The sequence below is a fragment of the Camponotus vicinus genome, unplaced genomic scaffold (assembly GCF_025532165.1).
Source record: "Camponotus vicinus isolate PSW18456_S1 unplaced genomic scaffold, iyCamVici1.0 SCAF_6, whole genome shotgun sequence".
In the NCBI taxonomy this organism is placed as follows: domain Eukaryota; kingdom Metazoa; phylum Arthropoda; class Insecta; order Hymenoptera; family Formicidae; genus Camponotus; species Camponotus vicinus.
This window is the reverse complement of record NW_028141978.1, coordinates 1593007-1619179: the sequence shown is the minus strand read 5'-3', so window position 1 is coordinate 1619179 and position 26173 is coordinate 1593007. Positions and strand designations below refer to the sequence as shown.

Below are 26173 nucleotides of genomic sequence, written 5' to 3'. Positions count from 1 at the left end.
GATTGGACGCGCCGGCGTTTCTCGGCGTAAACATACCCGTAATTTCGGAAATTGCCTCTTTCCTCTTTCTTTCCCTTCGCACGAGCAGCATTAAATGCTCGCCATAAATGAGGAAACGGATCACTCTCGGACGAACAGCCGCAGCCGGAAATCGATCCTTCTCGCGCTCTCCGGTATCCTGTCTCCCACGTTCCTGAATTTTTATATCGCGGTCGGTAGCTACTAACTTGATTAAATGCTTCATATAATTTAACGGCCATTGCCGGCCGACAAAATAACTTACCCCTGGTCGCAGTTGAGTGTTAAAACATAGAAATTGAGCTTAATGAGTATCCTTCCCCCATTTCACCTTATCACTAAAACGCATCAGCGTGAATAGAACTTAACAAGCGTAATCAGTTTGCTCACGTATCTTTCCCCACGTATTCTTCCCCATTTTTTTACGCACCGATTTCCTTGGTAATTCACGTTTATATCACACAAAAATCGACCGCTTCATTTACTAGTAAAAAAATGATAAGACGAGAATTAAGCGCGTATAATAACATAATTTTAGTATCTCGTAAAATGGCATAATTTTAAGCGGAAGATTAATTTTTTTTTAATATCTTCTGTATATTTTAATCTGTCAAAAGAAAAACATAAATTTTTTTCATATGCGTTATTTCTATTATATGCGTTATTTCATTACAGATAGTTCTTTTTTTTTAGCACATTATAGCCCAAAGAGAAAAACTCTGTGAATAATGGCAGTGTTTGAAGCAACCTTTAATTTTATATGGAGCAGAAAATTGAGATCATTCATGCAATTTTACATTACTGAAAGATTATAAAACAAATTTTTTCTCAGACGCTTCTTTCTCCATTTTCTTTGTCTTTTCTAAATTATAAAATACATACGCGTTGCCTGTATGTCAGGTACAATACAAATAGCTGCAAAATAATACAATACAAATACATGCATACTAAAACAATATAAAATGATGCCTTGTGCGCTTCTCTGAAAACTGAATCATTTATCGCAATCAAGAGAATCAAAGCATTTAGCAACTCAAAATATCAGATGACAATAAAAATTATTGATGTTGTTGGTTATCTCGAGTTTAACAAAAAATGACGTTACAAATATGCTTTGATAGTTTCGATAATTTAGATTGATATAGAATATTAGTCCATGCTTCTGCACATTCAAACAATATTAATTGTTATTATTATTACAAACGATTTTTGATTCAATGGTACCCAATACAATTGATTGTGTGTTTATCGGCCATTAATTTATTCGATCTGCTTGATCGTAATCTATATGCAGCGATCAATCAAGAAGCAAATAGAATTTTCGCGAAAGTCTTCGAGAGAAAAACGAACTGCAAACTGAATATTGGTACGATAGAGCCGGACGTTAATTCGAATGTAAATTTCATCCGTCAGTACGGCAGGTAGATCATAAATTTGAATAATATCAATATAGACCAGATTACTAAATCACACGCCGCAAACTATAGACGAGACGATTGACTGACGATGACAGTTTTCTCGCCAACGACGCTTCTTGCAACGGTTCCATGCACGGAACGTGTCACCGCTTGATTAATTCGAAGTCAATTATTTTTCCTAGAGAAAAATGTCTTGTCGAAAATCATGTGTGAAAGAAATGTGTTACATCTAATCTTAACGGGATACTTTAACAGTTAACGGATGCATCGTTATAAAATGATGTTAAATGACGACGTTTCCGGAAGTAACGACGCGTCAGCAAATTTCGACATTCGTTCGCATTTCCATAGAAACCTGAGTTCATTCAACATGCCGGAAGTGTCGCGTTTTATCCGGAAATGTCGCGGTAAGGACCAAACGGCTCGGTCGAACCGTCACATAGATAAAAACTTTCCCGCATTCGTGCCTGCGATACTCGCCGAAAAAAGTCATAGTCCTGCTGTCGTCAGCAGTTCCGATACGGAAGTTTCGACGAGAACCCAACGATTTTTCGCCGTCATTTATACAAGTTATCGCCTTTGTTGAGCAAAGGTCATTCTTCAAAATTATCAGGTGAAAAGGAAGTTGCACATCAACATGATGCGCAAGTTGCTGATATTATATTTCGCATTATCGTTTTTTTTTTAATCGCGGGTACAGCAAGTGACCATAAAGAGGGCGAGATGAGAAAAAAGAAATAAAAAGAGATAAAGTGAAAGAGAGTAAAATTCATGACATAAATGCAAAGAGATTTATTGCGCACGTAAGAACTATGATAGAACGCATTTTAAATCCTTTTAAATCGAACACGCGAACAAAATATGCAAGTATATATAAATCTAAAAGTTTGATCACGACTGTATGCGCTATGAAATTCTTTTTGTATATTGAGGAAAGTTGTCAAAAAAAAATTTAATAATCAATAAATCTCAATAATTTTCCTCTTAATCTTCGAGACATTTTACTTAAAAGATATTGCACAGCTTTATATATAAAACAAAATTCAAATCCTTTTCTTTTACGGTAAAATAAAAAAAAATTTTGACATGTACAAATCTAATTAAATTCCCGGAATTTTTCTTTATTTCGGATCTTGATATAAACATAGCTTTGATTATATATATTGTTTTATTTGAAAGCAACATATAATAAGATACGAAAAATGTCATTTATAATTTAATATTCAATAAAATGAACTGTAAATTTGACTATCATATCATTGACTGTAATTATTCATTATTTTCATGATAAGAATAACGATATTAGGGTTTTGTATTTTTCTATAATTTTCTTTTACGAACATTTCATGTTTACAATCTAGATAAGTGATGTTCTGTATGACACGATAGTGACGGAAAAGAAGAAGGATCGTAGAAACTGAACATTTTACATTATTTCTATGTCGTTGTGAAATGCAAGCTATCCTTTCATCGCAAAGAAAAACAGGATACGAATGTAAACAGCAGAATTTTATCATTTAGAGTGTCAGCTACCTAAACTTGTCGCTTTTATTATGCGCATTGTGACGTAAATGTCAACGTCAATGCATTCAAAAGTATCAGTATATTTTTCTACATGTTGTATATATATATATACATATTTTTATTGATACTTCAAAGATAAAAACAACGATTCTGATAAAGCATAATTTCACTTTTAAAATATTCAAATATTGGGTACCATCACATGCATACTTTTATTTTCTGCTATTACATTAATATCAATCGGTTGAAGGAGAATTTAATATTTACCATGTCGTCCAATGTATAATGTTAATAGGAGAGCAGCTCAAATACGTATGAATAATCAAATAAAAATTTATGAAACGTTTTATCGTACAACTCATCGCGTCTCTTTGAGAGAAAAATATTGGATACATTACCATTGCTGGATAACGGGCATTACATAAATTTACTGCAAAACACTGCGTTTTCGAAAATGATAGAATCGCCCGTTTAAATTTTTTACAAATTCAGAATTCTTTAGTTATACCGATTAAAAGCAAATCACTCGTAATTTAAACCGGGTCTCAACCGGATTGTGTAAACCATCGAATAATATTCGCACGAAAAATTTTGATGAATTTCACAATTTATCGTTCGCAAACACGTACATACATATATATATATATCAAACAACGGATAAATAACAATATGATTGTTCAAAATAAAAAAATTTACACATTATTATTTATATATTTCATTTCGAAAAATGATTGAAAATCTTTTCAATAAGCGAAAGCTTATATTAAAAGCTACAAAAATTTGACATAAATAAAAATATGTGTGTGTATTATGTTTTATATTAACACTATATCAAAGTATTAGAACGTTGTTTATGAAAATAATAACATGTGAAATTTCGAATTCTTTTATGTGTATAAAATGTAATAAATTGCCACGCATTGTGTGGCGTGATTGGCTTTAATAAACTTGATTAAATATCCAATAACATCATTATCGTCTCATATCGTTATAATTACAATAATGTTTTTTGTTCAGCGTCTAAAAACATAATCATGATAATCACAAACATAAATTTAAACTAAATCTTATTAAAAAATTATAAATATAATATAAATTATCTTGTTAAAAAATTATAAATATAATATAAAAAATAAAATTACAAAATTAAGAATGTAATAATAATTATTTTAAATTAAATAGTTATTCTAAATTTAATAATTATTTTAAATTATATTTCTAATACAGAATGTTACACGCAAGATGTTTTAAAATAAATAGATAATATTTTGAAAATTTATTTAATCAATCCAAGATTAATTCTTTTTAACATATCAAAGCAAAGTATCATATTTTTTAAATAAATTTTTTTAAATGACTTTTTATCATAAACTTTTGTTAAAAACTTTTGTTATAAACTAATTAAAAATAACAAAAGAAATTCTTCATTTAATATTGTATTTACTTTAATAAAATTTTAAATTAGATTTCCAAAGATTTTTAATATTAAAAATAAAAATGTATTAATAAATAATTACAACGTTTTTGCTAAGAGAAATTTGAATTTAAATTTGTTGAAAAATATATCATTCAATTTTTATTTTTGTATTCCGTATAAGTATAATTATAGATGAAATATTAATATAGGAATTAAAAATGGGAATCATTTTTTACTGTAAAAGAGGCAAATGCAAACAATTGATCCGTTTTGGAAAAATCCTAAATCACCGCGAGTGTAAAAGTCGAGCGAGCGCGCTGGAAGTAAAAGAGGGAAAGAGAGGTCAGACAAGCGTGGCAGGAGGACTACGCCCAGGCCCTTGAAAGCACTCCGACGTTTTCGCACGACTCCGTAGGAGCTTTCGGGTGGCTTTTCCTGGAGAAAAGTTCAGGGGAAGAGGCAATTTATCCTTCGCTTCGAGTAAGGACGCGGGCGTCGCGAAGAAATAGCCTTGGCGTGTATTTAACTAGAGGGGCCGAGCTCGATCGATCGATCGTTCATTTTTTTTCGCGCGAGTTATTCGGAGTCACTCATAAGTGAAACATACGATTCCTCATCTGGCACCTTATTTTCCCGTCCTCGACTTCAATTGAAATCAGAGGAACGTTAAATTGCTAATTAAGTTATTACCTAACTACAAAGTCTCTTTCCATAGAATATGTGGCGTGTACAAATCTTACAATTAGTTATTTGGTGAAAATATATATGAAAACGTGGTTGAAAGACATTGGTTAGAATAGTGCGATTTGCAACCTTTAATGTGTTTAATCAATTATAAAAAAGACTATAAAAGTTACTTCGGAACATGTTATAAAAAATATAAAAAAGTTTTTAGAATTTTTTTTGAAGATATGAAAAAATATTAAAAGCTAATTATATTTTTTCTATTGCGCGAAATATATTTCTGCGTAATAAGAAAAAAATCTACTTGTACTTCATTCTTTTAAGCATGAAATTCTAAAATTTCGCGAATATCATTACAAAAATTAAACGTGCCTAAAAATAGTCCGCGGCAAAGACAATATAAATATCTCAAAGCAGATACTTTTAAGAAATATTTTAAGAAACGGTGATCGATTCGAAATAATAAAACTTGTAATTAAGAATTACGCAAATTTACTAACATAAGCTTACAAATCGAGTAAATAATTTAATTTCACTTTCGTATTATTGCAATATTATTTGTAATAGAAAATTATTAACGATATCATGAATATAGTATTACTATGTGTATTTAATTGTTTGCAATGCGCTTAAGTATATTTTCCTAATTTCACATATATGTATGTAATGCGTTAAATCTAAAATATATATTTTCCAAAATAAAATAAAATATGTTATGTAATTTCTCCAATTTGCATGTACACATTTTAAAACTAGAACTGACATTATTTTCTAAATAGAAGAGATCATCTGTCATAAAAATACCTTCTAAAATTCAAATATTGAATAGTTGAAAAAAGTAATCATATTTTTGGAGCTTCGATATTTGAATCGATGTGTGGATATTGTCCATTATTGATGTTATTTCGTAGCAGTATAAATTATTTTCATCATTTTTATAACAACCCGATGTAAACAATCGAGAAATATCAAAATATTAATCAATATTCTAAAAAAAATTAAATTTATTTTTTAGATGTTTTTAATTCTTTGTTTTTTCGAAAGAATATTAAAAAATCGATTTGTCAATAAAACAATAATAAGGTCCGGTGCACGCTTGTCCAGCAACAAGCTTAATCAATGTGACAATAATGCCGGTCACTAGCATAGTACCCGCAAAAATACGTTCGAAGGAAAGTGAAAGAAAATTTGAAGCGATTACGGAAAGCGTCGAGTCGCACGAACAACGTTCTCTCGCGTTATAAAAAGGTGACGCGATCGCGAGAACCGGCCATTTCCATAGTCGCGCGTCGAGGGAGTGGGCGAACAATAGCGAAGAGGCGTACTCACGTTGCTATCCCGGCGGGTGGGCACATTGCCCGCGGGCGTCGATGAGGAATAACGCCGAAGGACGAGCTACCGTATCCCGGGCGTCCTATGCACCGAACACGAGGACTTGGCGCGCCGTGCCGATTTACCCGCAGCAGTCCCGAGTCCTCGCCGCGTGGACGTAGCGCACCCGCACATATCCCCGACGTCGTCGTCGTCGTCGTCGTGGTCGTTGTAGTTGCTGTCGTCGTAATCGTCGTCCTCGTCCCGGTCCGCGCCGCCGTCCTCGTCCTCGTCACCGTCGCCGTCGCGTACGTCGTCGCCCCCGCGCGTAACAACAACGACTGTCGAGGTTGTCGCGGCGCGATAATGGCCCGTCAGCCGGATAACGGCCCTCCGGTAGTCAGCCGGTGGTCGACCGCCGCACTGCGGGTACGCGAACGGCCGGCCGGCCGGCAGTAGTGACCTGTAACACGAGGGATCGGTAGACGGCGCACCACCACACCAGCACCCACCAGACGCACCACCGACGGATATAAATAGCCCCGAGAGGAGGAAGATCCGGACGGCACAACAGCACTGCTTCTAACGATTGAGGAGGAGACGCGCGACCGTTGCCTCCGCTACCAGGGTTTCGATGGCCCGAGAAACGAGGAACTTCCGGGGGCAGCGACAACGGGGGCGAGCGCAACTGCCATCTTCAGCATCGTCGTCAGTGTCGCCGGGACCATCGACATCGTCGTCAGCAGCAGCGGCATCTTGCTCGGCGCGGGCGTCATCTTCGTCGTACTCGTAGTAGTAGTCGTAGTCGTCGTCATCGCCATCATCGTCGTCCTCGTCGGGTTTCTCGGCAGCGGCGCGATCCTCTGGCTTACGCTGGCAGTCGTCGCAGTCGCGGTAGTTACGGCGATCATCGGCATCGCGCTCGTCGTAATCACGGTGCTCGCGGTAATCGGGCTCGCGCGCGATCTCCTCGGTCGTCCCTTCGTCATACTCGTGAAACGGGAATCCCGTGACGCGGGCCAGCTCGCCATAACCCACGGCGGAATCCAGCGGCCCCTGCCAGCCGCCAGCTCGACGACCGCGGACTGTTACGGTCTTCTGGTGCTGCGCCGGTGATCGGTAGTTCCACCCTGTGCGATCCAACCACCACTACCACCACCGCCAACGTCACTACCACTAACGTACGATCGGTCGCCCCGATATCGCGCGCGGCGGCGACGACGACACCCTTCTTCCGCCACCACCGTCTCTCGTCACCGATTCTTCTTGCCGCCCTCGACGGCAAATTCCAGTTATTCGCGAGCGACGATGCGGCACACGCGGCGGCCCGCATAAGCGGCGACCGCCTCTTCCACGAGGCCGACGACGATCATTCACCTAGAGAGCACCCACCACTGCACCACTACTACCACCACCATCACCACCGTTACCACTGGCCACCCTGAAGCCACGCTGACCTCCTACCGACTTTCGTCTCCTCTGACATATCTTCCTGACTCTTTCGACCCCCCGAGACCTTCCCTCTCTTTATCTATCTATCTATCTATCTATCTATCTATCTTTCTTTCCTCGTTCCTTCTTCCAGTCGACTCCGATACGTCTATCCGACTAAGCGAAAAGCCACCGATCCGGCCATATGTAACATTCCGATGAACGTCGAGTGTCGCTCGACCTCCTCTCTCATGATTCCGGCCGTTGTTTCGAGCTCTCGTTCGCCACCGCCTCTCCCGCGATTGTCGCCTGACCCGACATACGGCACTCCGCTGTTTCCACTCGCGATCCGCTACCGCCTGTTTCGCGCTCCCGGCGGATCCCAGCTGCCGAACTATCCCTCGTTTCTCGATCTTTTCCTCGGTCTCCCTCCTCGGTCCTCCTTACGCGCCTACGTGCATGCGTGCTTACCCGAGTCCCGTGTGCCTGTGTTCGCGTGTGTGTACGCGAGTGCGTACATACGTGTCATTGCCACTCGATCAGTCACTTTTCCCGGTGCGCGCGTTCTTTCCGATCCTTGCACCGCTGCGAGTCCTGCACCAAGAAGTCGTGTCAGTGCGGCAGGCAGGCACTCCCAGGACGTATCTCTCTCTCTGGCAATGTTCCGACCGAGCAACCCACCTTAGCACTGACGCTCTGCCCGTTTCGGGGGGTGTTGTGGCGAAAGCCGTGCCTGTCTCTTTCTCTCTCTCTCTCTCTCTTTCCCTCTCCCTATTTCCGTCTCATCCCCGCACTCTCTCCTTCTCAATACCGCGCGTCGGATACCCTCTCGCATCCGCCACCGTGTTTTCTCCCTCTCGCTCCTACACCCTACGCCGTCTCGTTCTCCGTACCACGGTTAGAGTCTCTCTCCGATTAGAGCCCCGCCGCACCAAGCCATCCTGCGCCCCGGGAGCCAATACCAACCCATGTGGAAGCCCCGACGCGAGACGTCGGCGATGACTTGCGAAGTCGGCCGAACCTAGCCGAGCCGCCACCCCGCTTTCTCACTCGTCCTGACACCCTAACGCCGAGCGAGAGCCAGCGAGAGTATCCTACCACGCAGGTGCCGCCCCTGAAAGCTCGCCAAGCCCGCAAAACACGACGCGCGGCCATGTGGCAGCACCGACAGGACCGGCTACGAGAACGCTCGAGATGCGCCGAACATTGCACGACTCGCCCTCGATATAACGCGAGACCATGTGGAAACCTCGAGGCGGTGACGCGCCGACAGGAATGTATGCGCGCATTCGTGCCGCTATCATCCCCGTGTTGGCGTAGGAATAAATGCAGCATCGTTGACGATGCGTAACCGCGCGATGTACTCCTGCGAATGACGACACCCGCGCGATATCATCGTCCTTATAATCAGCCCGCTTAGGCGATCGTTAACTTGTTTGGCATGTTAACGAACTTTGCTCACTGTCGTCTCGTTCCAAGCGTTTTCGACTCGGAGTATAATTTCGATGCGCAATGTGCTCCGCTTTGATTAAAATTTAGCTAAAATATATAATTCGTTATTTTATTTTAACTATTAAAGGTAAACTTTCTTGGTCAAAAATATTCTACTTAAAAAAAGTTTTGCAAAAGAAACATTTTTAATATTTATGATAAAAGATTTTTATAATTTGTAAAATCATATAAATCGGTACATAATATTCAATTTTTACATCAAATGCATCTAATGCACAGTGCGAATATCTTCAATTAATTTATAATTATATTAATATTATTTATATAGATGTATTTATATATAATTTGACAATTTAAAAAATTATTTTTTATTAGATAAATACTTTTTGTGCTATTTTAGAGATATTTTAGACATTTCAGATTATCGATCGTGTTATTAATTAATGGTTTTCAACATGGATCGAGTATGAAATATATGAAACTACAATAATTCAACGTACATGTAAACTACTCGTACCTTCTACTAGTACATATTGTTTTGTACGAAGATCAGATTTCAGTACTTGATTACTAGCTTTTACGCGCTCATATTCTAAAGCAAAATGTGAAATAACGACTTCTTCAATCTCTTAACACAAAAATCTTTGAAATGCGCATTACGATGACAGAGTCCTATCAGTCGATAAACCTTATGTCAACATAATATTATGAAATAAAGTTCTTCGCAGTCGAGGTACACGGTAAGTAAATATGATGTATATTAATCCGCCCATCCCTCTCATATGGATGAAATTTCCAGATATGCTTCTCGTCGCGGCACCATTGTCGACGGTAACTCATCAAAGTGACAGGAAGATTTAGACAATGATTAATGAGACGATTATACGCCAAAAAGTTAGGTGTTCACCCAGTATCTCATTGTCAATGTAAAAGGCGGATTCGCATACGGCACTGAACACGAGATTTGCCGAGAATCGGCGAGCCGCCCCATATTCTTCTCTTTCTACCTTCCAGATCCTCTCCCTTTCTATTTCAGCATCCCTCTTTCTCTCTCTTTCTCGTTTTCCTCCGTGTGTTCAGCAACCCTCTTTCCTCTGCCCTCGCAACCCTTGTTCTCTCCACGAGATACCCCAGTCGATACTGACACTGGCGGTGCGAGGTCGACTCGTCAGAGGGTGCTGAACGGAGTGCAGAAATGGTGACGAGGCGCGGGGGATGATGCGAAAAAAAAAGAAAAAGACGCTTCTCGATCTCGCCTCCCTTTACTCCCTGTATACGTCCGTTTCCGTCTGCTTATCTGTCTCTTGGTCTCCGCTCTTCGTCCATCCTGTTAGTAGGTTCCCAACGATGGGAAACGCTTCATCCGATGCGGATGTATCAAACATAACTTGCGCTCTTCATTTTTCTTCTGTTTCCCGTGTTCTCTTGATATGCCCCTTACATTTTCCAGTATATAACAATGTCGCCAAATCAGTCCAAGATTATTTTTATAGGAGATATATTTGCTGGCATTATTAAAGTAAAGTATTACTTAAGATAATGCTTTCAGTTTTCTAAATTCATCTCATGTATTCTTACCCCATATCATCGCGTATTCAATAAACGTATCAAACGGACATTCATATTTTTTTGACCTGCATTCTCACTAAGATTCTAAATGCGACCGTTTCATTCTGAGATTTATTTATGCAATGTGAATAGCATTAAATATAAAAATAAAATAAAAACTATCTATCATCTTTAATATCTTTAATTATTGAGATTTAAATAAAATACCATTTTTCTCATTTTTAGTTTGTTATTCATATTTGCCATTTGAAGAACTATTAATACAATGTAGCTGATCACTTTAAAAATGTTAAATTTAACGAGATCAAAATAATCAGAAAGAACTCTTATTGCTAAAAATAAAGTTCGTAAATGATTTAGAAATGACTAAGAAAATCTGTCAATGGCTATTATGAAAGAAAATAGATTTGTAAGGAGATCTGGAAATATTTTTCGATATCTCAAATATATTTTTCAAGAATATTTTCGAAAATATTCTTTTCACGTCACCGATATTAATTATGCAGCTATATATGTAGCTATATAATATAAAAGAGACATATAAATATTTTTGCAAAAATTAATTCATAAAAGAAAACATATCGCAATAAAAATTACATATTATCAAAAGAAAATTAAGATAATCTAATTTAATAATTTAAATGTATGTATCCATTGAATAGAATTTACGTGAAAGAGATGTGTACTGATTGAGTTGATCGGCACGTTAATCGCAGAATGTTTCGAATTAGCGAAAACACACATGTCGGTTACAGCAAACTGCGCGAGACCACCTCAGATATGTAACAGTCTACAGCACTTGGATTTGATAGAGTATGTGTGAGGTATTTCCGGTAGCTGGTATCTACACGGATTCCCCAAAGTAAGCGGTATGCGTGAAGTTCTTGTTTCGCGGCACAGGCACAGTAGAGAGAATTCCACGAGGGCTCGAGCGATTGTGTGTTGCCTTTGCACGACACATGGATACACCCTCTGCTTTACCTCGTCGATGCGATCTGATCGGGGCTTACTCGTGAAAATTCGATGGCATTCGAAACAGTTGGCGGAGCGAATGGGAATTCACCGCACCGTACAAAAGACACATCCCGATGAAACATTATATAGATCAACGATATCAATAATTCATGCGCCAATGAGAGACGATCGTGTATAGAATTCGCATCCGCGGTCCAAATCCGCGAGTTATCCGACCGCGTATGTACACCGAGGAAAACCAATGCCGCACGCGTGCTTCGTGAAAGAGAAAGAGAAGATTTTCCGTAGTTGGATTTAGCCCTGGCAAGGCCGGGAAAGGCCGCTGCAGTCGCCGTTAACCCCTTCTTCCGCCTCGATCGCATTTGGACGAAATCCTCTTTTATTAAGTCTTAACGGACACGTTACTTTTATGGCGCGACCGGCACCGTGTGATATGGTGCATTGCACACGAAATGCGGTTGCGACGTACGCGAAAATGCACTTTGCCAGGCTCGACGCGAATTTACTCGTTTCTATAAAGTCGGGCATTAAATTATACTAGAAATTATCGTGAGAATTTGTAGAACGTTTTTTAATTATCCCCGTTATATACATTCGTCACTACACGACGGTAATTTTACGACGAGATAAAGTCTCACTTTCGCTGGTCATTTTACGAGTAAGCTTGTAACGCGAATACGGTAATTAAATCTCAGTAAAGTTACCGTGCTTGTTCTTTAATAACTGCATTTCTTTTCTGTAATATGCACCGCTTATATGCATTGTTTTCTAGACAACTTTAATATAATTATTAATATTCGTAAAAGATAACGCTGTTGAGAAAGTAGAAACGAGAGTAACCTGGCGCGTACTAGACGTATTTCCCCGAGGTATTCTCAACCCGAAAGATAGATAAGCCGATCTGGAGTATCGACATCCTCGATAGATTTGCTCACACACTCAATTATTCTAATCGAAAACGTAGAATGCAAAAATCATTCGGTAAAGAAACGCGAGGTCAGAAGATACATTTGATCAGCATTCGCTATATCAAAATCAATTTTTATATTTCTATCAATTCTATCAAATATATATCATCAAATAAGTATTATTCAAATAATATTTTCACATATATCTTAGAAATATGTAAGAGAATGTTTATTAAGTCTCTCAATAAACAAAATTATCTTTCAAAAATTTAATAAGAAATTTTTATAACTGCAAAGGATTTGTGTAATCGAAAGATAAATATTAATCATAATTTGAAATGCACGTAATATTTAGATAAACACATATTGTTATAGGATGTACAATATATACAGTCGCCATGATGGCTATCGCGATTTCAGTGGCGATGCAGGATTATGGTATCATAATCGTATCATTATCGAATTTTCTCATCCTGCTTCGCTAAATAGAACTGCCTCCTCATCGAGCTCATCGAAAATAAATCATCGACCATAATTTACAACATTATCGCACGTGCACGTCTCACGCACCAAGATAACAGTGTTTCAGTTATCGTATTTTAGTAATTCCGTTCAAGAGAGAGAGAGAGTATCAGGTTAATGGCAAAGATAAAATTCAACAAGAGATATCTTGTACAATTAAATGCTACGTCGAAAAATGCAATTACCTCTGGTATGCCATCCGGCTAACTGGAGGAATTCTCGCTTCACCTATTTTCACATCGATCTATCTTACATTCTGTTACTATTTTCTATTCGCTGTGCCGGACGGTGAATCAATTTCCGTCTATTTTCAATTTCGTACTAAAATTTACGTAAGCCCCGTCTATTTTGCGAAAGCCTATATGAGAAAGATATATTGTTTCAATATTTCTCGCATCGCTTTGACAGAAAGGAAAAATTGGTTGAAGATATAACTGATGAAATAGATCATCTTTCTTACAGATTGAGTTATATATTTGTAACTCTCATAGAATTATATGCTAGATACTATTATCAATTATATTTAAAAATTTAATAATAGATTTAGAAGAACAATAATTCGACGTTTGTAATTCACGTAAAATCGTTGAAAATCAAGAGAGCAATTAAAAATTTGACAAAAAAAATGTTTAAATACTAAAAATAATATAGAAAGCTATTTTATATATATATACGGTTATTGGGGGTAGGAATCCTTTGGCTTTTAGAAATTATATAAATATATACATATATACATAAATGCTTATATAAAATATATATATATAAATGCAGGAGAAAGCTAATTTTCATGTTTGCGTTATTCTTAGAAATAATAGATAAAATCTTTTTATGTATTATTTCTGTCATTATTTTATGTCATAAAAGTCAATTACGTATTATATATAGAGAAATATAGACAGAAATGTTCGAAAACAACAGCTAATTATCAAATTTTCAATTACCACAGTCACATCGTCTATTATCCCAAAGGATTCCTACTTCCAATAACTGTTTCATTCGAAGGCATTTAAGAAGACGTCAGTCGTATATCATGTTATTGCATTTTCTCAAGTAGAGATCATTCCCAACGGGAGCTTACCGGTTCCTTTCGCCATCTATAATGATGTTACTCTGAGCTTCGGCCTCTCGGGAGCAAATGTCGTGCTTTAACATCACCGAAAGATCAGAACTGAGGCGAATGATGTCGGTGACAGACGGACCGAGACGACACCCTTGGGATAACGCGAAAAGACCGAACAGACGGATCGACCAGTCCCTTGACGCTAAAAAAGGAAGGAACGCCGATTGTTTACCGTGAAATCATTTCTACGAGATTACAGCACAAAAAAAATTGGCGAAATTGCAAGAAGAGAGAAAGAGTAATTATATCTGAAAGTATACGCGCATATAGACTGACATCCCCAAATTAAAATAAGAAATAATTTAATATTCACCGGCACATCCTTGTATAGGTGATCTATTACATGTCAGCTGACATCTTCTATTCCTCTCGTGTTTCTTCATTCATGTACGGAACTGCTGAGGTTACATATAACACAAACGTTGGTCTCTGTAACATAAAAATATATTCAAGTTATAGCGATAAGTAATAATATATATTTTAAAATATATAATTATTGCGCACTACATTGCCTTCTTTATTTTTCTTCCAAGTAAATAAATACAAAAATAGTTTATATAATATCTCAATTTTCTTAAATATAAATTTCTTTATAAAGTAAAAATTAATAAGTAAAAATCTAAATTTTATATAAATAATCTATATAATATTATAAAAATATTTATTACAAAAATGAAGAAAAGTGTTATAATTTTTTATAAACATCTCATATTTGATAAATATTTCTCTCTCTTTTCTAACGTATTTCTTAAACTGTAAGCAACACAACACTTTTTACGTACATTACTTTATTATACATGTAATGGCTCATGGAGTGCGAACGTCACGAGCATTAAGTCACGCACGTGCGCGCAAGTGAACAATAATATATAAATAATAAATCACTTACCCCTCGTAGTTCCTGCTCCGTCACATCATTCAACGCCCTTCCTTTCTCTCTTTTGTTCCTTTGTTACTCATTATATCGACAACAGAAATACGATTATGCGTCACTTTACGCGGCACTCCCGATGTTAATCGCGAAATCTATTTTATTACACTGCAGAGAAAAATAACGCGAGAAAAGTATGAAGCTACAATCCACCCACGCATCTCGCTAATTAGCCCGACGAACGAATCTCGACCGGAAGAGGAAAAGTCGCACGAAGTTAATTACAATTGAGCGCGCATTAATAACGAAAATACGATCGCGCGACACTTTACACGGGCACTTCCGCCGTTAAATCGCGAGATCTACTTTATTATATCGCGACGGAAGAATAACGCGACAAATTTATGAAGCTACGATTCACGCGCCACCCACGCGTCTCGCAAATTAACATAACCAACGAGTCTCGAGAGTCAGCGGAAAAATCGCGCGAGATTAATTACAATTAAGCGCGCATTAATAAGGAAAATATGATCGCGCGACACACTTTATACTCGACACTACCGATATTAAATCGCGAAGTCTACTTTATTACGCTGCAACGAAGGAATAACGATTCGCACTCGCGCGTCTCGCAAACTTGCGTAGCGAATGAATCTTGAACGCCGAGAATTCGGAAATCGCGCGGCCGACTTCACGCGCCACCCGCCGCGCCGAGGCATACTACACCTGTTGCTCCTAATTGCACTTTCGCGCACTTTTCAAATTTTAAATGACAAGTAATACATACGCTCATGTTCCGAAGTGTCTCGTTTTGTAACTTTATAACGTAAGAAAATGAATAAATACATATCCAATGACACATAAATAACAATAAATTAAGATTAAAAATAAATATATCCGCAAAATTTAATATTTGAAAATATAATTGCAGTCTCGCTGATTGCTTGCGTGATAGATTTCGATCGGACAATCTGGTAAAATACACGATTTAATAAACAATAAAAACAACATTAAAAGATATTTAAATAATATTAAGACAATAATTTTAATAATATTGAGACACGTGATTAACTATTAATTAAATAAATTGCGATAATTTATAAATGATCTGTTTTGATTTCGCGTCGTTCTATTAACGATCGGAAAATTTTTAAATCGAGAACTTTCTTTTGATATTGTGACACGACATGATTAATCAAGTTAATTATGAGACAAAACTATTTAAAAATATATAATATTCATTATATTAGAATTTTTTAATATACTGTAATATATATTATTAAAAATGGTTCTTCTTTTTAAAGAATTCTAGAATTCCTCTTTCCATTATGTTTTATAATAAATTCTAGCAATTAATATTTAAAACAACAAAAAATATAGAAAGTTTAATAAAATTCTCCAATTGTCTAATAAAGATCTTTTAACCTTCAATTCTTTTCCTACATGACGTTTTACTAGCAATTCTAGATAGAGCTCTATCAAAACATATTATTATCAATCTTGATTTAAATTAAAAATTTTTAACAATTTTGATACAAAGAGAAAATATAAAATTGGCTATTTCTTCAAAATTAACTATGTTTTTTACATTTGTTTTCTAAAATTATTTTCAAATTTTTTAGAAAAGAGCGAAAATTCTATTAATTATATCAAAATTCTAAAAATGATATGTTAATTATCAAGGATCGATATTAAACTATTTCAAAATAACTATTTTCAATTTAAAAAAAATCAGTATTCCAATTTCGATTGTGCGATATAATATTTAAAATATCTGGTATGTCAATCAAGTAAAATATACACAGTATGTCTATCAAGTGACATGTATACAATAAAGTTGAGAAGTTGATGGCGTATAAATATTTTGGAAAATAGCAGTGATTGTTGGCTTTTTAATGACAATGACAATAATTAAATAGTCACTGCAAAAACTGACCAATCAAAACTGCGACCGTTCACGATAAAAATGTAAAAGTAATTGCATGTATGTTTCTCCTCTTGTATTTTTCTATTCTAATGTTATATAAATGAACAGTTTCATATGTGTTTCAAAGATAGTTTGAAACACAAAGAGTCATATTTTTAAAAACTAATCATGCTTATATGGAAAATATATTTTCAGAATCTGTTGTATATTTAAGAAAAAGATCTAAAGATTTCCCATTAATTGCTCAAGTAAAAATTAATTTTCACACTAAAAAATATTAATAACGCATCAATAATTGTTCAATTGTAATAATTAATATAATATGCAACATTTTCTTCGATTAAAATTTACTAAAAATTGGATAAGGGAAGAGAATAAATATACTTCTCGTTATAGTCGCGTATAATTCAACATCGAGCAAAAAGGAAGCTAATCAACTACGCAAGGAAATGAATAAAAATATCGGCGCGTGGCGCACATCGAACGGAGAAGGGTGTGAAGACACTATTTTAACGCACGCTGCACAATAATTAATTAGCCAAGCATGAAATGTGACGACGGTGCACCTTCTGAACACCGCTTGTGCACATATATAGCAATGAGCGCTTCGAAAGAGGTCACCATAATTTACCGAGAGCGCGCAAACACTCATTTAAACTCCAACACTATTCTGGCCATTATCTTGAGGGGTTAAAGACCCCCGAAGAAAGCGGACAGCGAATGGCAGATACAGTCGGTGGAACAGAGATAGAACGAGAGATCTCGCGCGACTGTTCGAGGCACACAGCGGGTAAATCTAACTATAATGGGGTTTTGGCTTATCTCCCTGAAAGTTTTCTCTGTACGAGAGCACGGGAAACAGCGAGTCGAAGCGAGAATATACGATGGCAGATCGCCCGATGCGTGAGGTCACATTAATTACCGCCATGTCCCGAAAACCAACCATTCCTGACGTAACAGTTTCTTTCAGCTACGATTATGTTTAAATTGTGTGTCGACAATTCTAATCTTCTTTCTTTCTTTCCATTTGCTCATATCATAAATTGTCTTTATTTCTTTTTTTTCTCTACTTTTCCCTCGCGCTTCCTCTATCCATCTGCCCTCTCTTCGATGCCGGAAATTTCAAATACGGTACAACTTTCGTCGTGATTAAGGAAGATTATTTCTATGTGACGCCAGATTCCAGCCACCAGTTCTGATTAATAATTCGTGGTAAGAGGAGGGAGAGCAAGGTCCGACGAGGTCCTCGCAGGCTCACTTTACGAGGATAGTTGCTAAACCTCGGGTAACTGTCTTCCGATACATGACCGCAGAAGAACAAAATCCGATCATGTCGTCAGAAACTTCAAATACGCTCGACTAACTTTCCTGCAATTAAGGAACAGACAGGGTAAATGGTGCAATTTAGGATGGAAGCGACGCTGATAACTTTCGCAGACTATGCGCATTCAGAGTATAATAGTTGTTTGGTCGACTAAATATTTAGGTCATATTCAGAGAGCGTATCGCAAAGAGGTATATGATGTGAAACGTTGTTTAATAATGTCGTAAGGGAAAATGATGCATCAAATAAAATATTCGCGAAATATGGATCCCTTGCACAAGTCCTCCTGAGAATTCATTCGATGCGATTGCACGTATCCGTCCATGCTAGGGTGAGACACGTACAACAAAATATGTAGCTCGGAAGGATCTATCCCGCCCAACTTGTATTACACTCAAGAATGGCATGGCAGTTTTCCTACCGCTGTCTTACCAACATGAACGAGAGGCAGAGAGAAAAGGAAATGCGGAAAAACAGTTGCGTTTATCATAGAGCCCATAAGGCAGAGTACGAGGCGAGCGCAAAAGATATAAACGTAGAAGAATAGCTTACGCATAAGAATAAAGTGCTGTAATGGACGAACGTACGATGTCTCGACCTTACCGTAAAGAAAAATGCTGGATGCCTGGCTATGTATGAAAGCATCGTGCACTCGACGGTTAACAAAATGTTTTCATTACATAGAGTTCATGCAAAACAAAGTTTATTCTAGACAATCTCTAAAAATCGCGACATAATTTAGAATAAATTTTTTAAAATAATTTTATTCATTACTGCACGCCATGTGTATGTGCATGATAAATAAAATTCTGTTAATTATTCTATAAATTGAGTTTAAGCTTAACAGTGATATAAAGATATTCGTACATAATAACTAGCATTCGTACATAATTAATAAAACTCTTTTATGTGACTAATATTTTTATATTCCAATATTTTCCTTTTAAATAATAATCTTAGATATATCTATTTGTTTTCTTCTAACGCATAAATTATTCATGTAAGATGTTGTATATTTTTCCTACACATACGTTAAGAATAGATATTTATTTACCCTCTGTTGCTATACGCTTTGCTATTTTAAAAATAGATATTTCTTTAGCCTTTGTTAATAATTTCTATCAATTATTCAAAGAGATACAATCATAATAATAAGTAAGTAAAATAACCTAGAAATTGTGCATTATAACAAAAAGATTACCATTTTATTCCCCATTTACTTAAAAGATTTACGCTTATAACAAAATGTACTTTTGTTTGCAAGCGAAATAAGTTTACATATTTAAAAAACAACTTGTATAAGTGTGAGAAAATAGAAACGTATAGTCGCACTGAAACATCATGGACAATTTAAAACGATGTTAATGCTACAAATAGAAAAGCGCAAAATGTGGAAATGTAAATGTGTACAACATACAATATACAAGCGCACATTGCATTTACACGAGAAAAAGGAACTACCAGTGATTCTGACACTCGAAAGTGAGTCCGCTACTCGGTAGCTGTAATAGCTCATAACAAAAAAAATCCGGAAAGATAAGCTGGTTTATCACTGAGCTTATATATACGGTAAAAGGACTAAAGCTGATGCTTGAAAAACGTGGAATAATCAAAAGTTATCACTATATAATTTGTAAAAATAAAGCATGAGAAACATTGATGAAGCGATTCTATAGTAACAACAGTCATGAAAAAATTCATTCTAAAGGAAATTGATCACAGTTTGAACTCTAATGATTAGTATTAATCGTCTCTCCATGAAATTGCAAAAAGCAAGTAAAATCTTTATTTTTTGCAATGATAAAGGCTTATATTAAACTTAATGTCATTTCGGATATAATTTTTCAATGCAAAGTTGATTAAAGGAATTATCAGCACATATACTTTCTCTTTTTTCTCTTTCATAAAAATCAATTTATAGAAGCAAACAGATTAAAATATCTAATATGATTTTATTATAAACTGAATATTTATTAATTTACTACAGCATTCTCCCAAATAAATATTAGACGATAGATAGAGAACAACTAATGAGTAAAGCCGCGAGAATCATTCGGAAAGGGCGTAGTGCTCCCAGGAAGGCATCGAGACCCGGCTAGCTTGCGCGTCTCTTTCTACTACAAAGTGGCGCAGTAGAACACTGCGAGTTTGCGCGGTGAAGGTGCATTCACATCGCGCAGAGACCAAGAACCAGCCATGCTGGTACATGCGCAATGTTGTATTGATCCTGCGGATTGGAGATACACGTACCAGCATCCAGTGGTCCAGCGGCTGTACACAATGTCATTTCTGTTCGATGTTCTTCCGGTATTTCGCGAGCGAGACGATCCGTGCGAATAATGAAAGACCAGAACAAAGTCTGACTCGTATCACTGATTGATAAACGCGCATTAGAGATCGGACGTACTTAGCAAGGCAGATTATGATAAACAAGAAGAGCAGGAGATAAAGGTGTCGTATATTTAGAGAAAGCGTGTAACGAGAAAATCGAGGAAGGCGAAGCGCAAGTATATCATGATAGTTTAGATTACGTTTGAATAATATTCTTGGCTTCAATAATAAAATATAACGACTCGATGAACAAAATCAATAAATATTGTAAAAGTGCAAGTACAATAAGTAATTAAAATAATTTTAACTTTAGAATATACTTTCAATTTGTTCTTGATATGGATAATAAATTAATTACAGTAAACTATGACAAAAAGATGCATAGAAAAAATAATTTTTTGTTAAATATAATACTGTCATATGTATTTTTTTATATTTGTTGAAATTTATTTTAAAATAATATACTTCACACAAATTTTCTTATATTTCTCTGTATATATTTTTACAATATTTAAAAATTGTTAAAACATATATGTATATAAAATAAATATAAATATAATCTATACGAGATTTGCATTATTAATAATCAAAATGCATTAATAATCATTTTAAAAAATCATTGAGCTGTCATAAGTAAAATAAAAAATTATTATAAACTAAATTTATCAAAAAGTTTAACGAAACTTTTTTCAAAACTTTAACTATTTAAAAACATTAATTAAAAGAAAACTAATATTTTAATATAAAAGTTTAATATATATAATTAAGACACATTTCTCATAAAAATTAATACGAGTAAACGACCACTTAACGCAACAGGTTTGTATTACTCTATGACTAATAACTCGCAAAGTTTAGTTAAATTATCGATATTTAAACATTAATGATATATAAATTAAGTTCAAATCTCTCAATTGACGACGAAAGGAATAAAAACTAATTTGATAAAAAAAAAAAAAGAATCGTAATCTCGATCGCGAAAATTTTTATTTGATAATTATTTTTTAAATAACAGGAAATTATTTTACATAAGTTTAAACAGATTTTAAAGACGATTTTAAGGAATACAATTTTTTAAATATATACATTAAAAAAAATTAATATAAAGTTAAAAATTAATATAAAGTTTTCTGTAAAGTGTTCTAAATAAAGTAATAAATATCAATTTAATTTAATTAAATTATATACACGTGCACACATCATATGTATATTGCTCTTAAAATATTAAAACTGATATTATATCTTCTTAAATAATAATATTTCACAAATATCTCATAAATTTATGTACGAAATAAAGCTATATATTAACACGAAATAAATTGATGTCGTTTTATTTGATGTTTCTGTGCAGGATGCTTTTGATGATTTCTGCTTAATCACACTTTAGTAAAAAAAAATGATATTCCCTTTAATCATCCTGATTCTTTCGGTGGGGATTTGCTATAGCAATCCAGATGCTAAAAGACTTTACGATGATCTGCTCTCAAATTACAATCGGCTCATTCGACCTGTATCGAACAATACCGACACCGTTGTTGTAAAACTAGGTCTTCGTCTCTCGCAGTTGATAGATCTTGTACGTGATGTACATATATTTTACACAATCAAATATCATTTTATCATTATTGGAAATTATATTAATAAACCTATGTGCAATTCATGTGCATATTTGTTTATTATTTATTTATATATGTTCTCTTAATAAAATTCACACATTCATTATATTTACAGAATTTAAAAGATCAAATCTTAACAACAAACGTCTGGTTGGAACATGTAAGTATTGAATATAAGCGAATTATTATATAAGCGAAAAAGTTTGACCAATTTTTAGTTGCGAACCAATTTGAATTACGAAAGAGCCGATTGCAAAATAATATTTTCAGGAATGGCAGGACCATAAGTTCCAATGGGATCCTTCGGAATACGGGGGTGTCACTGAACTCTACGTGCCTAGCGAACATATATGGCTACCCGACATTGTGCTTTATAACAAGTACGTGATGCTGTGCTGCATCTTTTTTATAATTATCGTGACTGAAAAATAATTAAGCGAAAATAATTTTGATTTCTTGCAAAATACATTCCTTCTCTCTAAGTTTATTTATTTTTCATTTAGAAATTATACAGTGTATCATATATGTAAAAATTTATTAGATTATCTCGACTCGAAATAATAAATCTACTTATTAATTTATTAGTATTAATTTTTTATTAGTATTAATTTTAATCTACTTATTTATTATTAATTTATTAGTTTATTAATTTTTCACTCAGAAATTGTATGGTATATTATATTTTTACATCAAAAAATTTATAAATATTTCAAGTTGAAATAACGAGCTTACTTTCAGCGCGGACGGAGAATACGGTGTAACAACAATGACTAAAGCTATTTTGCATTACACTGGCAAGGTTCTTTGGACACCTCCCGCAATTTTCAAATCTTCCTGTGAAATAGATGTTAGATACTTTCCCTTCGATCAACAAACCTGTTTCATGAAATTCGGCTCATGGACATATGATGGCTTTCAAGTAAGTAAATTTGTTAAGAAAAACAACTATACTTATAAAAATATAAGAGATCATATACACATAATTATTATTCGTTATATAATAATCATTTCTTTCTTATTCATATTTTGTAAGAATATCGAATGCAGAATCTTTCTAATGTATTTTCTATTTATAATTATTCGAAATATATTTTCTTCAGATCGATTTGAAGCATATTAATCAAGATGTAGGCGACAAAGTTAAAGTAGGTATCGATTTACGCGAATATTATCCAAGCGTGGAATGGGATATACTGGGTGTCCCCGCGGAACGTCACAAGAAGTATTATCCTTGTTGTGTCGAACCATATCCCGATATCTTCTTCAACATAACTTTACGTCGGAGAACATTGTTTTACACGGTGAATCTCATCGTGCCATGCGTCAGTATCTCTTATCTATCAGTGTTAGCTTTCTATTTACCGGCCGATTCCGGAGAAAAGATCGCGCTCTGCATTAATATCCTACTATCCCAGACCATGTTCTTCTTATTGATATCCGAGATCATACCATCCACATCGCTAGCACTGCCGTTGCTCGGCAAGTATCTGCTCTTTACAATGATCCTGGTCGGTTTGTCGGTCGTGATAACGATCATTATCCTGAATGTGCATTATCGTAAACCGAGCACTCACAAAATGGCACCTTGGGTGAGAAAGATCTTCATCAGAAGATTGCCGAAACTGCTTTTGATGAGAGTACCCGATGATATTCTCAGTGATCTCGCCGCGCACAAGATACACGGAAGAGGAAGATCCGGAAAGAAGAGTAAGTTCAATGCTGCTATAGCAGCAGCAGCGCAATCGTCATCGATAATATCTTCGCCAGATTCTGCCCGCCATCAACGAATCGATGGTATGATTCTTTTATAAATTCTTTCCATTTAAAATTTACTTTATAAATGGAGAATTTAATTATTTTAAACTCCTTTTAATTGATAAATTCTAAATTATTTGCTAAAATAACAGATAAAATACAGATTCCACCTTATTTTATTTATTTTAAGAATTTAAAAAAAAATCAAATTTTATTATTTTAAATTACTTTATGTTGTTTTAAGAATCTAATCAAATTTTTCTTATAATTTTCGTAATCTTCAGTACAGCATGACGTAAAAGGAAGAGAATTTTTTTATAAACATTATTATTTTTTAACAGAAATTTGTATGTGCCAACTTTCGATTCACTAATTTATATTATTTTTCCTATTTTAATAAATGTTCTATAATATTCTCTATTAATTTCTTATATTACATATATTTAATATATTAAATGATGATTATAACATAATCGGTGTTTTAGGTTGCAATGGCTTACACAGGACAACTGCCCATAATCGATTTTTAGTCGGCAGTTTAGGATATAACGGGCTTCCAACGGTTATGTCCGGTCTCGATGAGTCATTGAGTGATGTAACGCCAAGAAAAAAATATCCTTTCGAATTGGAAAAAGCTTTACATAATGTCATGTTCATTCAGCATCATATACAACGTCAAGACGAATTCAATGCGGTAAACATTTTATAAAATACTACTAATTATATTATATTAAATATATTACAAAAAATTTAAAAAAAATATCTAAATATATCTATTGTTCTTGAAGAACAAGATATGAAATTATTAAGAATGAAATTCCACGATTCAAGAAAACAGCTATGACACTAGAGAAAAAAATTCATTTAAAATTATTCGTATATAAAATATAAAGATATATAATGTAAAATTTTTAGATAGATATTTAAGTGTAACTTTTACATGTTTTATTCTATATATTAATTATATGTTCTACTTTGTACCATCATAGGAAGATCAAGATTGGGGTTTTGTCGCAATGGTTCTCGATCGTCTCTTCCTATGGATCTTTACGATAGCCTCCATAGTTGGAACTTTTACAATTCTATGCGAAGCACCGGCACTTTACGACGACACGAAGCCGATCGACACGAAATACTCCTCAGTTGCTCAACAACAATTTCTCCCATCCGGCCAGGACTTAGAAACTATGGGGTAGATGTTCATAGAATGATGTGATTCTATTTGCTAATATATTATTAATAATATAAAGGGAAGCGGCGAATAATCTTTCCGAATATAATAAAGTTGTGATAGTTCATGTCGAGAGATCCGATCGAAGAGAAATATCTTTTTATGCGAAACATAGTTCACAATCATTATACATATATTATTATTAAATATTATTTAAAGATTCAATTATATCTAGATATTATATATACGGTTTTGACGATATTTTTAAAATGTGTAATATGCATATATAACTCCAACATTATCAGAATTCTAGAAATTGGCCTAAAAATATGAATGTAATTTAATGGCGAGAAAGACGATTCGCTGTGGCTTACCGTATAAATTTATAATTATAACACGATTATACTCCCGAAACAAATTGTATTTATACTTATTACTATATGCGTAAATAATGCGCGACTTGTTCTTTGATAATAACGACTATTGATGTTCGCAACAAAAGACTTTACTATAGATATCATTTGTAAAATTTTTGGTAACGTTGGTTACAGAGCCGATACATAACGGTGGTATTTCACTCGCACACCTAAGTCTATCTGTATATAGAACAAATTTCATGCTCCAATTAATATCTTCCGAAGAGCAATCGATTCATATATACGTAGCGTAGTTTTTCGATAAATTATAAACTTTTTTCATTACAAACAAGAACATATATACTCGAGTTTGTTCGATATACTGTACGCATTAGAAACAAAAATAAAAATTAAAAATCAAAATAAAGGATAAGTCTTTTTCTTTAATATAATAAAGATTTACAAAATATACC

General features: G+C 35.1%; 2 protein-coding genes across 6 annotated transcripts in view; one reads left to right on the top strand and one right to left on the bottom strand.

Annotated features, from left to right (window-relative positions):
• The window catches only part of Nachralpha1 (nicotinic acetylcholine receptor alpha1), a 127050-nt gene extending 111681 nt beyond the window's left edge, over positions 1–15369 (bottom strand). The window contains exons 1-3 of one of the 3 annotated variants that reach the window (XM_083103550.1): positions 15239–15369; positions 14663–14778; positions 14308–14491 (exon numbers count right to left, since the gene is read on the bottom strand). The gene's annotated coding sequence lies outside the window, so the exon portion shown is untranslated. Of the gene's footprint in view, positions 1–6390; positions 6530–14307; positions 14492–14662; positions 14779–15238 lie in introns of those variants that run through there. The other 2 variants (XM_083103553.1, XM_083103549.1) reach the window with 2 other exon arrangements.
• A 5339-nt stretch (positions 15370–20708) lies between these two features.
• Positions 20709–26165, top strand: Nachralpha2 (nicotinic acetylcholine receptor alpha2). 3 transcript variants are annotated; one of them, XM_083103558.1, is made up of 8 exons: positions 20709–20922; positions 22154–22378; positions 22534–22578; positions 22689–22798; positions 23157–23337; positions 23519–24212; positions 24659–24867; positions 25163–26165. In XM_083103558.1, the coding sequence occupies exons 2-8, from the start codon at positions 22199–22201 to the stop codon at positions 25367–25369; spliced, it is 1626 nt and encodes a 541-aa protein (XP_082959684.1). In that variant the 5' UTR covers positions 20709–20922; positions 22154–22198; the 3' UTR covers positions 25370–26165. The 3 variants fall into 3 exon arrangements, with proteins under 3 accessions (XP_082959684.1, XP_082959683.1, XP_082959682.1); XM_083103557.1 differs by having other exon boundaries at positions 20709–20974; XM_083103556.1 differs by having other exon boundaries at positions 20709–20978.
• Positions 26166–26173: the final 8 nt, after the last annotated feature.